Raw genomic sequence first — 15,181 nt, forward strand, 5'->3', positions numbered from 1 at the left:
TACAGCCCTGACATACTCCTTTTCTTATTTGGAACCAGTTTGCTGTTCCATGTCCAGTTCTAATGGTTGCTTCCTGACCTGCATACAGGTTTCTCAAGAGGCAGGTCAGGTGGTCTGGTATGCCCATCTCTTTCAGAATTTTCCACAGTGTATTGTGATCCACACAGTCAAAGGCTCTGGCAGTCAATAAAGCAGACATAGATGTTTTTCGGGAATTCTCTTGCTTTTTCAATGATCTAGCGGATGTTGGCAATTTCATCTCTGGTTCCTCTGCCTTTTCTAAAACCAGCTTGAACATCTGGAAGTTCACAGTTCACGTATTAAAAACTGGTAGGGACTTAAACATATTAAATAGGACAGACTACTTAGTTCAAGGTCATAAAAAATGATCTGGTGCTCAGTCATGTTCGACTCTTTGCTGACGTCATGGACTGTATAGCCTGCCAGACTCCTCTGTCCATGAGATTATCCTAGCAAGAATATTGGAGTGGATTACCATTTTCTCCTTCAGGGGATTTTCCCCATCGAGGGATCAAACACATGTCTCCTGGGGCTCTTGCATTGGAAGGTAGATTCTCTACTGCTAAGCCACCTGGGAAGCTCTGGTGAGTACTGATACATAACTAATTTGGATGAATTACTAAGCAATTAGAAAATATGTCAACTCCTAATCCAACATCACATATACTGGGATTAAGATTTAATATAAAATAGAAAGAAATTTGAATAAATACATTTTAATACCAGGGGAAAGTATCAGACAAGCTATCAGAACAAGAACCATTATTAAACAGTTCAAAATAAATTTTATAAGGCAAATAAAGCTGAACAGAAAATCTATACTGTGAGAATAAACAAGTATCAGGTTGTTCCTAAACTATAAATTCCCTGGCATCTACTTACAGCAGAAGTCCATTCTACTCAAGGTTTTGGCACTCTTCCAACGATGAGTAAAAGTAACTAAACCAGAACTGCCAACACTGCATTAATTCCAAGATTTAAAATTTAATACATCAAGCTAAGATCCTGAAAGATTTCTATAAAAGATTAATATCGAACACTTTAAGATTTAAACAACATGAGAACTGTGGATCTTTCCCACCCAGCCCTGCACCAGAGATAAAACCTTACCAATTCCTCGATCCCAACAGCACAGAGATAAAACTAACACCATAAGGGGGAAAAAATGGAATCATGCTCATAGGAATGATGATGAGATCAGCTAAGTAGTGAATATCCCCAAAGTTCATTAGTCAGTAGACTTTAACTACCTTAAGAGATCATGGTACTTGGATCACTTCTAATGACTGGACATTGGACATCAGACATTATTAATGCTTGAAGAGTCTTCTCAACTACACGCAGACCCTACCATAAGAAGTCAATGTTGAAGAGTAGTTCCTTCCCTTATTCAATCTTAGAAAACTTTATTTTCAGACATTTGATAAACTGAAAAGGCTTCTGAGAACTTACAGAGTTCAGACACAATAAAAGACTTAAAATGTGATATAAAGTTTTGAAGTAAATCAGAAATTGTTCAGCCTAAGAATTAAGGTAGTTAAAAGGATTAAACTTAAGATAAAACATATACAGTCATCATTCAGGTCACTGACCTCACCAGATCCATAGAATCTGGTAATATAGTCCCATAAACTTTGACTGTAATATTCATGAACCATGAAGAAAACAAAAATATTATATTCTTCAGTGTCAGCACCTCTGTTATAAACTAGAATAGGCTTCCAATATTTCCAGTACCTCAAAATAATGTCTAGCCACAGCTAAGAAACCTGTGCAACCTTGTTTTTCCAAACATTTTAAAATTATCATGCGTAGGTATACATACAGAACAGATTTTGGATCTCCTCTCATGGTACAGTAAAAGCTCAATAACACACTTTTCAAAATAAATTATGTCACCATACTGACATAATTTAAAAAATATTTTCCTATTTTATGAATAAAAAAAAAGTTGATTTTTACCAATGAAATGGTAAAATTAGAGGCAACTATAACTTAAAATCACATAGCTTCTTAATGTTTTATTCATAGCATTCTTTACACAGAAGCTTCACTGATATTAAATTTACTGCAGCATCCTGTTGGTGAAGCACAAAAAATTACATTATAAACAAAGAAACAAAGCACTTTGACTTTTTAAAATTATATATATATTTATATCCAATTGACAAATAGCATCACAATTATTACCGTATAAAAAACTAAAAATCACCATGTAAGCTAAGGCCTAAGTTCTTAATCCAACTGTTTCCTTCTGTTACTATCTAAGAGATATAAGAAATTAAATTCCAGTACCTCAAAAAAAAAAAAAAAAGGGTCTATATTATTTACATACAGTATGGAAAATAAAAGCTGCTTTTTGGCTAAGTTAGATTGCTGGTACCTACATTATTTACATTGTAAATATTAGAGGGAGAAAGCACTACTAACAAATACCATTTCAAATGAAAATATATTTTGCCTGGAATTTTGTTCTAAAATTAACTGTATATCCTAAATAAGTGTCTGTTGAAGACAATTTGATTTCCCATAAATCTACTGAAAATTTAGACAGTTCCACTATGCTTCTTTATATTGCTAATCTAGATAGTGTTAAGTACAATATTGAAATAAGCACTGAAGCTTAAATGAAACGATGGCAACATGTGTGTAGATGGAATTTTATTTAAAACTGTAAAATATAATGCCTTAATATTTACCCATAATTATGAGACTATCTAATATTCTTTTCATCCTTTAAGAAGTTTCATATATGACAGGTCCCTAAAACAGTGAAACCTTCCAGTAACTTACCAGAAAAAAGTTTCATTATATTATTTTGCTTGTAGAATTACTTATCTAACATTAAAAAACATATCTAAACCCTTGGCAAAAACAAACGCAATCAATTCAGTGTAACAGACTGAGCTTTAAACTGTATTTTAATTATCAATTAACTGTAACCTATTGGTTAACTGAACCAAAAGCAGAATTTTAAATGATCCGCTATGAAACTTTTCAAATCAATTATAGAATGCATAGAAAAGTGGAGATAAATTTTGGGGAAGGTGTAAGGTAGTAAATGTGGAAAATGGTAAATGCTAGTTTTAATAACAAAAGTTGCACTAAATGTACATGAAAGTTAAATTAACACAGTATAAAAGAGAGTAGCTTAAATAAACTGGGATTCACATATTACAATAGCAAAGTTATGACCGAATGAACTGAAGACATGAACAGTTCTGAAAATTCTCTTTTCAGCCTACTTCCAAAAGAAATAGTCAGGCTTTTTTCCTGTACATAGTTTTGAGCTTTGTCTATACCATATATAGTAGAAAAATAAATTCTTTAGCAACCTAGAAACAGTTTATAAAACTCTTACAGTTTAATTTTCTTTGCCAGACATGCTGATGTTAAACTGACAGCTATAAATTAAAGCTATATAGACAATAGGTATAAGTAATATAGAACAAGAATACTACATTTACCAGATTTTTCTTTTTAAAAATTACTGTACTTTCTTAATTCCTGTGTGCTTTGCAATAGGAATAATAGGGACTTTGTTTTCTTAGAAAAGATAATAACATGTAAGAGTATAACACAAATAAGATAATTTATAATATACATGTACTTCCACAGCAGCCTGGTTCATGTCAACATCTTGATTCTGAAGTCAAAATTAGAAGTACAATACCTAGGACATAACAGTTGGGAAAGACAGTATTTATTTTAGGAAAAAATGGAGCAAATCAAACTCTTAGGAGCCTCAAATCTCAAAACCATCTATTTACTATAGTATACATTAGACAACCTTAAAATTGCAGTATGAAGATTACAACATGGACTGAAGAAATTTTTCTTTACTACACAAAATATAACCTAGCAACAAAAACCCACATTTTTTTTTTCCTTTCTGGGAAAAAAAAAGGGGCATGGTTTGATAATGAACAAATTTTGAATAAATCCTATCAAAATTTACCTATGCCATTTAATTCTGAAAATTTTATCCGTAATTTAGTGTTTTGGTTGTAACTTTGCTAACAAAATGTTTAACCTCCAAAGCAGCAGTCATTTACAGCAAATCTGGTACCAACATCAAAGGAAAATAATTGTTTTACAAAACGGTGCAAAAGCCACTTTGGATTTTAGTACAACATATCACAGAAAGAATATGAATACAAGTTTGCAACTTTATATATACATACTCCAAAGAGGCTGTCAGTACCCAAAGTATTTTTATTGCTATATTAGCAATGGATTTTTGGATATGTTTTTTTAAGGGCCACATAAAAATAGATTCAAGGGACAGATAATTGAAGTCCTAGATTAAAATGTTTGGTTTAAAGAATTTTCTACAACAAATTTCATGTTTATGTATGAAAAGTTATATAACCTTATATGAAAATGTCATGAAGTATTTTCTACACTATACTAAATGTATTTCCCAAGAGGGAAAAAATTAAAATATCTAAAATATATTAGATTAAGATTACAAGACCATAATAGATCTTTTGAACATGCATCTGTTTACAGAATTAACAGTATACAAGATGTTGGTTTCATTATGGACTATAAAGAAATGAGTTGGTGACAACTATCCTTTGCACAACATTATCAACTCACTTTAGCCACAAGCATGTCCTTGGTATGTGTGTACAAGAAATATTTTCATTTACCCCCATCAAATCATCCACAGGTTTACTTAGAAGATGAAGGTGCAGAAATATGTTAAAATGTATTTTTCTTTCCTTCAAACAACATCCCAAGCATGGCATAAGTAGCCTGAAATAATAAAATACTTAACTGGGCTTTTTAGTTATCTACACAACCTACTAAAAGTAAATTAAGTTGCTCAAATTAACACATCAAATAACAAAACCAGCCATAAAGCAGGCTGGAAAGCATTAAATGTTTCATATACGTGAGTTTTTAAATCATTTAATTTCTATAGAAAAATTTTATTCACAATATAATGTGACAGAAAATGCCACAGGAATGATATACTGATTGCAATAAGGTTGCATGCAACAGCAGCTTTGTATTTTATAGCTATTTTTGTTTATAAAAATTAAACCTCTCAGTCATGCTTATCACATGGTCTTAGTTTTGTAATGTAAATGAGTAAGGAATACCATACAGTTCAAAGAGGAAATGTCTCATCATTTTGAATGTGAATTATCTGTAAGAAACATGAAGTATACTACTGAACCCTGAAACATGCATGTCTAGATTTTCTTTTGTCCAATTTCAGGCTGTCTGCAATCCTTCTTACTTATATAATACCAAGAGGATCTGTCTGTAACTGTGGTTGTATCAGCTGAGGTTGCAATGGTGGTGGTAACTGAAGTGGTACCATTGGTTCTACCAACTGTCCTGGGTTTGAAGGTGGCGCTGGAGCCACAGTGTTTGCAGTTTCCACAATTTCTCCATTGTAAAAGAAAAACTGACACTGTTGAATGAATGTTTCAACAACGGATTGATGGATCTTGGTGGTAGACAGAAATTCTCGATTTTCAAAATCAGGTCTCATCAAAGTTGGCCAAAAACAGATGGATAAGTTGTCTGCTGTCATTAAGTTGACTTTATTATGTTGACTGACCCTGAAATTATGATATAAAAGAACAATTAGAAACCAGTCAAAACTCATTACAATTAAAGAATTCATGAGTTGGAAATTGTTTCAGATGATTTGGCTTTACTTTTTCTTTTTTTAAATCTTAACTTCAAATTTAAAACATTTTCTTCTTGTGCATTCCATGTTCAACTACATTCTAATAACAGAAGACAGCAGTAAAATCCATTCCTTATGAGAATCAAAGATGGTTTTTACTTCCAGAAAAATTATTCTACTTCCAACCAGGAGACTTTTTAACTTTCAAAAAAAATTAAGTTTCTAGTATTCTAAAAAAAACAATCTTTTTAATCACCAACTACCTTGCACATCATCACAAATTTCAATGACAACAGTTCACAGAAGCACATTCTACCTTAAAACTCTTATGATTTAACAATAAATAATTTACAAATGACCATATATTACTAATTTGCACTTACAGTCTTTTAAATGTGTGAGCAAGCATTACTACCACCGTACATAAAAATCAAGAAGAATCAAATCTTGAATTTTAACTCAAAATTATTAAATGGGGAGGAAGTTTCAGATATTTTATCCAACCCTCTCATTTCACACATAAAGAAATAGCTCAATGCGCAAAGTAGCAGGAAAATTTTATACTTAACTGTGCATATCAAAAAGTTTAGAACTTAAACCAAAGGACCCACATCCCCGAATATAGGAATTGTTCATCCGAGGTAAAATAAATGCCCTAAAAACATGTGTTCTGTGGTAAAAAAAAAAAAAAAAAAAGGCATTATCTTTTGTTAAGAGACTAAATTAGAATAATCAGAATAAAATCAACCTTCTCTTAAAATACAGTGTATAGTGGGGCCCAGTCAGGTATGTCTATGTGGTAGTCAAATAAAAATTCTGAAAATGCCTATAAATCTGAAAGATATGAACCTGGGCAAGTCTAGTTGTTGAGTCAAAACAAACAGAAGGGAGGTAATGTTTGAGTTGAGTAAAGGGTAATGGGTGTTAGTAAAATACTAGGAAGAGTAGTTCAGTCACAACAGTGGTTCTCAAATACTAGAAAGCAAAAGTAATAAAACAGCATGGTATTGGCATAAGAACAGACACATGGATCAATGCAACAGAATAGAGGGCCCAAAAATGAACCCACACATTTATGGACAATTAATTTTCAACAAAGGAGAATACATAATGGAGAAAAGACAGTGTCTTCAGCAAGTAGGAGAGCTGGACGGCCACATGTAAATCAGTGAGGTTAGAACACTTTCTCACATTGATATACAAAAAAAAAAAAAAGAAGTCAAAACGGCATTGGACTTAAATGTAAGACATGACACCATAAAACTCCTAGACAAGAACATTTGCAAAACACTCTCTGACATTGTTGTTTAGTCGCTAAGTTCTATCTGACTTCTTTGTGACCCCATGGACTGTAGCCCACCAGGCCCCTCTGCCCATGAGATTTCCCAGGCAAGAATACTGGTGTGGGTTGCCATTTCCTTTTCCAGGGGATCTTCCTGACCCAGGGTTCAAACCTGTGTCTTTTGCATTGGCAGGCAGATTCTTTACCACTGAGCCACCTGGGAAGCCATATTCTCTGACATAAATCACAGCAATACTTTCTCAGGTCAGCTGCCCAAAGTAATAAAAATGAAAGCAAAAATAAATGGGATCTAATGAAGCTTACAAGCTTTTGCATAGCAAAGGAAACTATAAACAAAATGAAAAGACAACCTATGGAATGGGAGAAAATATTTGCAAACAGTGTGATCGACAAGGAGTTAATTTCAAATACACAAATAGTTCATACAACTCAGTAGCAAAAAAAAAACACAAACCCAATCAAAAATGAGCAGAAAACCTAAATAGACATTTCTCCAATGACATACAGATGACCAACAGGCACATGAAAACATACTCTACATTACTAATTATTAGAGAAATGCAAATTAAAACTATACTGAGATACCATCACACACTACTCAGAATGGCCATCATCAAAAAGTCTACAAATAATAAATGACGAACAGGGTGTGGCAGAAAGTGAACCCTCCTAAACTGTTGCTGGTGCGAATGTAAATTGGTGTAGCTACCATGGAGAACAGTATGGAGGTTTTTTAAAATATTAGAGTTGCCATATGATCCAGCAATCCCACTCCTGGGCATACATCCAGAAAAGATGAAAACTCTAAACTGAAATGATATATCCACCCCAGTGTTCACAGCAGCATTATTTACAAAAGCTAAGGCATGGAAGCAACTTAAGTGTCTATCAAAAGATGAAAGGATAAAAATATGGTAAATATATATACACAATGGAATAAAAAAGAATGAAATGATGCTATCTGTAGTTAATGAATGGACCTAGAGACATACTAAGCAAAGTTAAGTCAGAAAGAGAAAAATACCATACAGTATCACTTATATGTAGGATCTAAAAAATAAAATGATACAAATGAACTTATTTGTTCAAAACAGAAACAAGATTCACAGACATAGAAAACCTATGGTTACCAAAAGGGAAAGGGCAGAAGAGGAATAAATGAAGACTTTGGAATTAAAAGATACACATTACTACATATAAAATACAAAAAATGATAGGGCCCTACTGTATAGTACAGGAACTATGTTTGATATTCCATAATAACATATAATGGAAAAGAATCTGAGAAAGTATGTAATTGAATCACTTTGCTGAACATCTGAAACCAACATAACATTGTAAATCAACATTAAAAAAAAAAACCCACCACCTCCCAGTGGTTCTCAGTGTCTATCAGAATCTTCTGGAGGGCCTGTTAAAACACAAGTTTGATAATTATGTCTTGAGTTGGGTCTGTTAATTTGCATTCCTAACAAACGCCCAGGTTTTGCTGATGCTGCTGATTTGAGGACTGAATTTTGAGAAAGACTAAGGCAGTTATGTTAAGATGTGATAAGGAGCCAGGCACAAATTGATACTTTTTGTTAAATGCTATCAGTTTAATACAGTGGCACTGTAATAATAACGTGGTGGAAACGGAAAGGAAATTTAACAGAATAAGTTAGAACTAGGCCACTTAATGTTAATGTTTGGATTTTTTTCTTCAGGATATAAGTGATCTTTACAGAAAGAGTTTTCAAAACGATCACTCTGGCATTGTGATCAAAGGAGAAAGAAAAACTGGCAGAGAGAGCTCAATGAAAAATTAGAGTTCCCTAAATGAGAAATGATGAAATTAAAACTAAAGCAGTGGCAGAGGAATGAAAAGGAAAAATAATTAGGAGAAAAAACTAATATGACACAGTAACTCACTGAATATGAAAGGTGAAAGAGAATATATTTAAAGAACAACTCTATGGATTAATTTTTGCAATCTGTCAATCACCTATTATATATCTATCATTTATTTCCTATACTAGAATGTAAGTTCCATGAAACGTGTGATTATTTTATTTACTGATATCTGTATAGCACTTATAAGAGTACATGGCACAAAGAGTAAACCCATTATCGTCAATAATTGAGTATTTCTTTTAAAATTTAAGTCTGGTGATACAATTTCTCTATTCTACTTTCTAGTGGCTCCCCACACCATTCAGAGAAACAATCATGCAATGTTTTTTTTCACTGACACTTACTCCCTACCCCAACCCCTTAAATGTCAGTTGAACTCAACAGTGAAATTAGTGATATACATGAAAGCAACCTCCTTGTGAAAATATTTTGAGGACTAAAGCTAGTCCGTAGGTTACACTCTGAGTAGTACTGTCCTATCCTTCACTCTGCTCAAGCAACATATGCTTCTTTGCTATTCCTCAATGTATCAAATGTGCCTGTTGTCACTAACTGTTGTATCACTGGAGTCAAACACACCAAGTGTCTAACATAACACTGATGGTGGACCAGCACATGATTCTTTGAACATGCTCTTTCCTTTGTCCCTTTTCCATATTATTTTTTAATGAAGTTTAATTATTTCAGCACTTCAATCAAACTATAAAATAATATGTTCATATACCATCCCAACATTCCATACGAGATAACCTCTCTTCTAGTACCCTGTACACATCTGTTAAAGCATGAACCACCTGTATGGTAATTTTCAAAAGAGGAAATTCCACTACCTATACTGCAATGTTATATATGCTGGTATTTTCTCAGAGAGGGAGACTTCAGAGAAGTTACTAGAAATGTTTATAATTTTATGCTACACTGAAAACAACAAAACTTTAATATTCTCTTTTAAGAGCTACAGACTGAAATGTACTTGTTTTGGACACTGACATTATTAGCTTAAAAAAACCAAACATGAGTTCATTACAATGTTAGTAGAAAATATTGTGAAGGGTGGACTCTCAGTCTCAATAACAACTCTGTGAGGTGTTATTCTTCTCACTCTTATACAGTCAAGAAAATCAAGACTTCAGTTCAGTTCAGTTGCTCAGTCGTGTCCGACTCTTTGCGACCCCATGAATTGCAGCACGCCAGGCCTCCCTGTCCATCACCAACTCCTGGAGTTCACTCAAACTCAGGTCCATCAAGTCGGTGATGCCATCCAGTCATCTCATTCTCTGTCGTCCCCTTTTCCTCCTGCCCCCAATCCCTCCTAGCATCGGAGTCTTTTCCAATGAGTCAACTCTTCGCATGAGGTGGCCAAAGTACTGGAGTTTCAGCTTTAGAATCATTCCTTCCAAAGAAATCCCAGGGCTGATCTCCTTTAGAATGGACTGGTTGGATCTCCTTGCAGTCCAAGGGACTCTCAAGAGACTTCTCCAACACCACAGTTCAAAAGCATCAATACTTTGGCGCTCAGCTTTCTTCACAGTCCAACTCTCACATCCATACACGACCAGTGGGAAAAACCATAGCCTTGACTAGATGGACCTTTGTTGGCAAAATAATGTCTCTACTTTTCAATATGCTATCTAGGTTGGTCATAACTTTTCTTCCAAGGAGTAAGCATCTTTTAAATTTCATGGCTGAAGTCACCATCTGCAGTGATTTTCAAGACTTAGGAAGGGTTAAAAAATTTGTTCAAGGCCACAGAACTAAAAACATTTCAAAACCAAATCTATTTAACTCCAAAGTCTTGAGGTTTATCCCATTATACAATATCAGTATTTTCTTTCATTTAACGAATGATATTGGCAAGAGTTTCTTTATAGAGAAAAGCATGAACTTGAAGCTCTACACTATTTAAGGTTTTTGATATTGGATAATGTTATACATTTCAGTCAAGAAGGATGGTAATATGAATTCAAGTTTCTAATAGACTTTCACTATGAAGACTATCTAAACAAAACAAGCAAGATATACAAAAGAAATAGCACAAAAGAAGAGGGAATTAAATCACTTAATAAAATTTGGATTCTAATCATAAGATGTGCCATTTGAGCATATGATTTCTCTTTAAATCTCAATTATTCCAACTTCAAACAGGTTGATTTGGTTAATTATCTAAGTGTCATTTTGACAAAAAAAAAAGTACTCACCACACTTACTTTTTATAAAATCATTATGTATACTAAAAGGGTCATATATCTTTCTTTAAAAAGGTTGATGAAAAACCTATTTTACAAATCCAGGAAAAAGTGATCTAGAGATTCAAAATTGAACTATCTGTTTAGTTTGTCTCTATCTTAAAATTATCCAATTTATAGTTATGTTGAAATCTGTAGTGCATTTTACTTGCAAAAACAAAAAATAAAAATACCTGTTTAGATGTGTTATTATATATCTGAATACATCATAGTTAACAGGATGAAACTTCTTAACAATTTCTTTCAGTGCATGAAGACGTTCTGCTTTATCCAGGATTTCTGTAAAAGTAGTGAGGAATTTGTATGAAACACAGACATTAAAAAATACTGATAAAGCTTCTTACTATGCTTATTATATAAAACAATCAAGAATGTATATGAAATATGTTAGGAGAGGTAAACAAAAACAAAGAAAATGTAAAGAATCTGCTAATAAATAGATTATCATTTATTACAGTAACTCTTCAGAAAGCTAATAACTGAATAACTTGGGGATGGCGAAATCGTGTATTAGTAATTTTTTAAAGCAACATCTAACTAGGTACTGACTTAGAATCAACTAATTACTAATAAATCTGTTAAGCTCTTAATATTCATGGTACTAACAGTAAATATTTTAGGCTTTGTGGGTGAAACTATTCAACTCTGCAGTTGTACAAAAGCAGCCATAGACAATATGCAACAAGAGTGGCTTTGTTCCAATAAAACTTAAAAAAAAAAAATCTGAATTTCATATAATTTTAACATATAATTTTTTCTTTTAACATTTTCAACCATTTAAAAATGTAAAAAAAAACATTCTTAGCTTGAAAGCCTTCTAAAAACTGATGGCAAGCTGAATTTTTGGCCCACAGGTGAGTTTGCCAGCACCTGATTTAAAGCATCACCATATACTTATTTATAATTCACTTAGCTTATCAAACATCTTTTTTCACAATCACTACAGTGGTCAGTTACTTTTCAAACTTATGCAAATTATGAAACAGGATAACTGAAAGGCAGTTCTGCGATAAATAGGAGGAGAGAAGAGAGCACCCTTACTGCTTCTCTTCCTCATTCACTTCTTTCTTCCAAAATAATAGTGGGTTCCTCTGGAGGGGTCCAATCTGCATAGCAACTCATGACAGGTAGTATGAATACCACTTACTGTGTATTAGTCACTCAGCTGTGTCTGACTCTTTGCGACCCCATGAACTGTAGCCCACCAGGCTCCTCTGTCCATGGGATTGTCCAGGCAGGAATACTGGAGTGGGTAGCCATTCCCTTTTCTAGGCGATCTTCCTGACCCAGGGATCAAACCCAGATCTCCCACATTGCAGGCAGATTCTTTACCATCTGAGCCACCAGGAAAGCCCAAAAACCAAGTACTAACAAATTTCTCATTTGCCACATATTACTTCTAAATCAGCCCTCAATAATTTCCTAACTAGGAAAGTTCTAAGGCTACTGTTTACAGTCAAAAAGGAAGAAAATCTAAGCTATCAAATGGACCATTTTCCCAGTTTATATATGAGACTATGTATAAGGCAACTGGATCGTGTGCCAATATATTGAAGTGGATTTTAATTAAAAGAAAATTAACTGAGAACTCTAACAATCAAAACCGTAAGAAAGTAACTTCACTCTAAAGAGTCTGAAGACTTGGAATCAGAAAGACATATTGAAGAGAAATACTTAGAAACTAAATATTGAGAACACAGTAAGGAATTAAGCACTAGGTCACCTGACAGTCAAATAGACCTTTTTTTCCTCATTTTCCAGATGACAAATGAGTATCTGCTAAGTGGAAACATCTGGATGAATGATTATGCCAAGTAAGAATCAATACTGAATAAATATTCATTTTCCTGTCTAACTCTCTCAAAAACTGACTTAAGACATGAGGCCAAAGTTAATTTCTTTGACTTAAAACATATTTAAAAAAAAAAACATACTTTACTGAAGTACGTTACAGATACATTCATTTGAAGAATTAATTTCTTTTTCCTAACAATGCCTTTGAGTTTGATTCAAACACAAACCTCAAACTTCCAGCACTATGATCTAACTACTAGGAGCACCTAGTCATCTAGGAGGCTAGCTAAAAGTATTTAAAGGGAAAGAACTTTAATAGACAGCTCTAGAAGCTGAATTTTTATTTGCTACACATTCTACTGAATGACCTCGTTTAACACATAGCAACCAATGTACAAACCCACTACCATCACCCCTCTCAAAAAAAAAAAAAAAAGGCTTATACTTACTTGCTGCTTCCAGTAGCTCTGGATGAAGAGAATATGGAATTAAAGGATCTGGTAGATCTGCAAAGAAAGCTTTAAGAGCTCCAGCTACAGCATTTACTGTTACTTCCATTGATACTAGACTGATATTATGATCTACAAGACAAAAATTGAAATTAAAAATTATAATAAATTTAAATTTATAACAAGAGAAGTAAGCTAAACAGGTATTTGAAGATCCAAAGATATTTAAGTCTTCTCATTGATCACCTTTATTTAAAGGCAGATTCATCTCTCCCCCATTGTTTTAATGTAAGTTTGCCTGATAAAACTGTAGATAATGAAAGAGAAAACCAAGCAAGGAGCATTTTCTGTTACAATAAAAAAACCTGTTAGGCTTATTAGTATACAGGCAATATTATTTAACATTTCTCTTCTCTTAAAACATTTTGTTCAATGTAAGCTATTTTTAAAATAGGTCATAAGGAAACAGAGACACAAAGATAGGAATCAAACATATAAATTCAAGCTTCAACTTTTTAACTTATACTTTAAAAATTTTAATATAAAACACTTTAAACACTTATCAGTGAAGTTCTAACTTTAAATGAATAAGAACAGAACACAGTAAAGGTGTATTATAAGGTTAATTTGCTATTTTAAAGTCTTATTTTCCTTTTATAAATACAATGAATACTTATGATAAAGAAAAAAGTACCCTCATAATCAAGAGATAATCACTGTTTATACTTTAGCATGTTTCCTTTCATCCCTTTTCTGCTCATTTGAAAAAAAAAAGATGAATCACATATATATATTTTATATTGAATTTCATTTTTAAGGCATTATCCAAGGTTATTAAAATCTTTTAAATAATTTTTAAGGGAGCAGGAAACATTTCATTGCAATTTCAAGCTTGTAGAAATTCTGCAATAATAATAAAAATACAAAGAACTCACACATACCCTTAACCAAGAATCACCAATCTTTACATTTTGTTCCACACATAAACAATTTTAACAACTATAAAACATTCTCCCAGACATAAAATTTATATAATATTCTATTACTGAAGATTTAATTTATTTCATTTAAAAAAACTATAAAGATTTTATGATTAAAAACTTGTATTTACTAACGCTTACTTCCTTAGGCAGGCTACATTCCTTGAAATATAAGCTACCCAATCAACATTTAACACAGTGTCTGGCACAGAAAATTCATCATATGCATTATCTCATTATTCTTCGGTTATTTTTATCACTCCCATTCTGAAGCAAAGTGAAGTCACTCAGTCATGTCCAACTCTTTGCAACCCCATGGACTGTAGCCTACCGGGCTCCTCCGTCCATGGGATTTTCCAGGCAAGAATACTGGAGTGGGGTGCCACTGCCTTCTCCAGGGGAACTTCCCGACCCAGGGATCGAACCCTGGTCTCCCGCATTGTAGGCAGACGCTTTACCATCTGAGCCACAAGGGAAGCCCAATTCTAGATTAAAAAGTTGCTGTTCAGAAAGATTAACTTCCAGAGATCACAAAGACAGTAAGTGACTTCCCAGGTGGCGCTAGTGGTAAAGAACCCGCCTGCCAATGCAGGAGATGTAAGAGATGTGGATTTGATCCTTGGGTTGGAAAGATCTGAAGGAGGGCACAGCAACCCACTCCAGTATTCTTGCCTGGGAAATCTCATGGACAGAGGAGCCTGGCGGGCTGCAGACAATAGGGTCACGAACAGTTGGACACAACTGAATCAACTTACCACAGTAAGTGGTAGAACTACAAAACAAAACCAGAAAGTCTAAATCAAGAAACCCTGGTACTGATTATTCTTCCTTTATTACTTAGAGGT

At 33.5% G+C, this 15,181-nt stretch overlaps 1 protein-coding gene across 9 annotated transcripts in view; it reads right to left on the minus strand.

Moving 5' to 3' along the window:
* Positions 1-2,027: 2,027 nt before the first annotated feature.
* ARHGAP5 (Rho GTPase activating protein 5) overlaps positions 2,028-15,181 on the minus strand; it is an 81,262-nt gene continuing 68,108 nt past the window's right edge. For all 9 annotated transcript variants that reach the window (XR_015149781.1, XR_015149780.1, XM_086363691.1 and 6 more), the window contains exons 5-7: positions 13,357-13,488; positions 11,287-11,392; positions 2,028-5,600 (exon numbers count right to left, since the gene is read on the minus strand). Coding sequence is in view for 7 of the 9 variants with exons in the window: in XM_086363691.1 (XP_086219817.1) it covers positions 5,273-5,600; positions 11,287-11,392; positions 13,357-13,488 (566 nt within the window). In the remaining 2 variants the exon portion in view is untranslated. The remainder of the gene's footprint in view (positions 5,601-11,286; positions 11,393-13,356; positions 13,489-15,181) is intronic.

Source organism: Bos grunniens, chromosome 21, assembly GCF_055505025.1.
Source record: "Bos grunniens cultivar Pamir isolate PY7600 chromosome 21, Bosgru_T2T1.0, whole genome shotgun sequence".
Classification (NCBI taxonomy): Eukaryota; Metazoa; Chordata; class Mammalia; order Artiodactyla; family Bovidae; genus Bos; species Bos grunniens.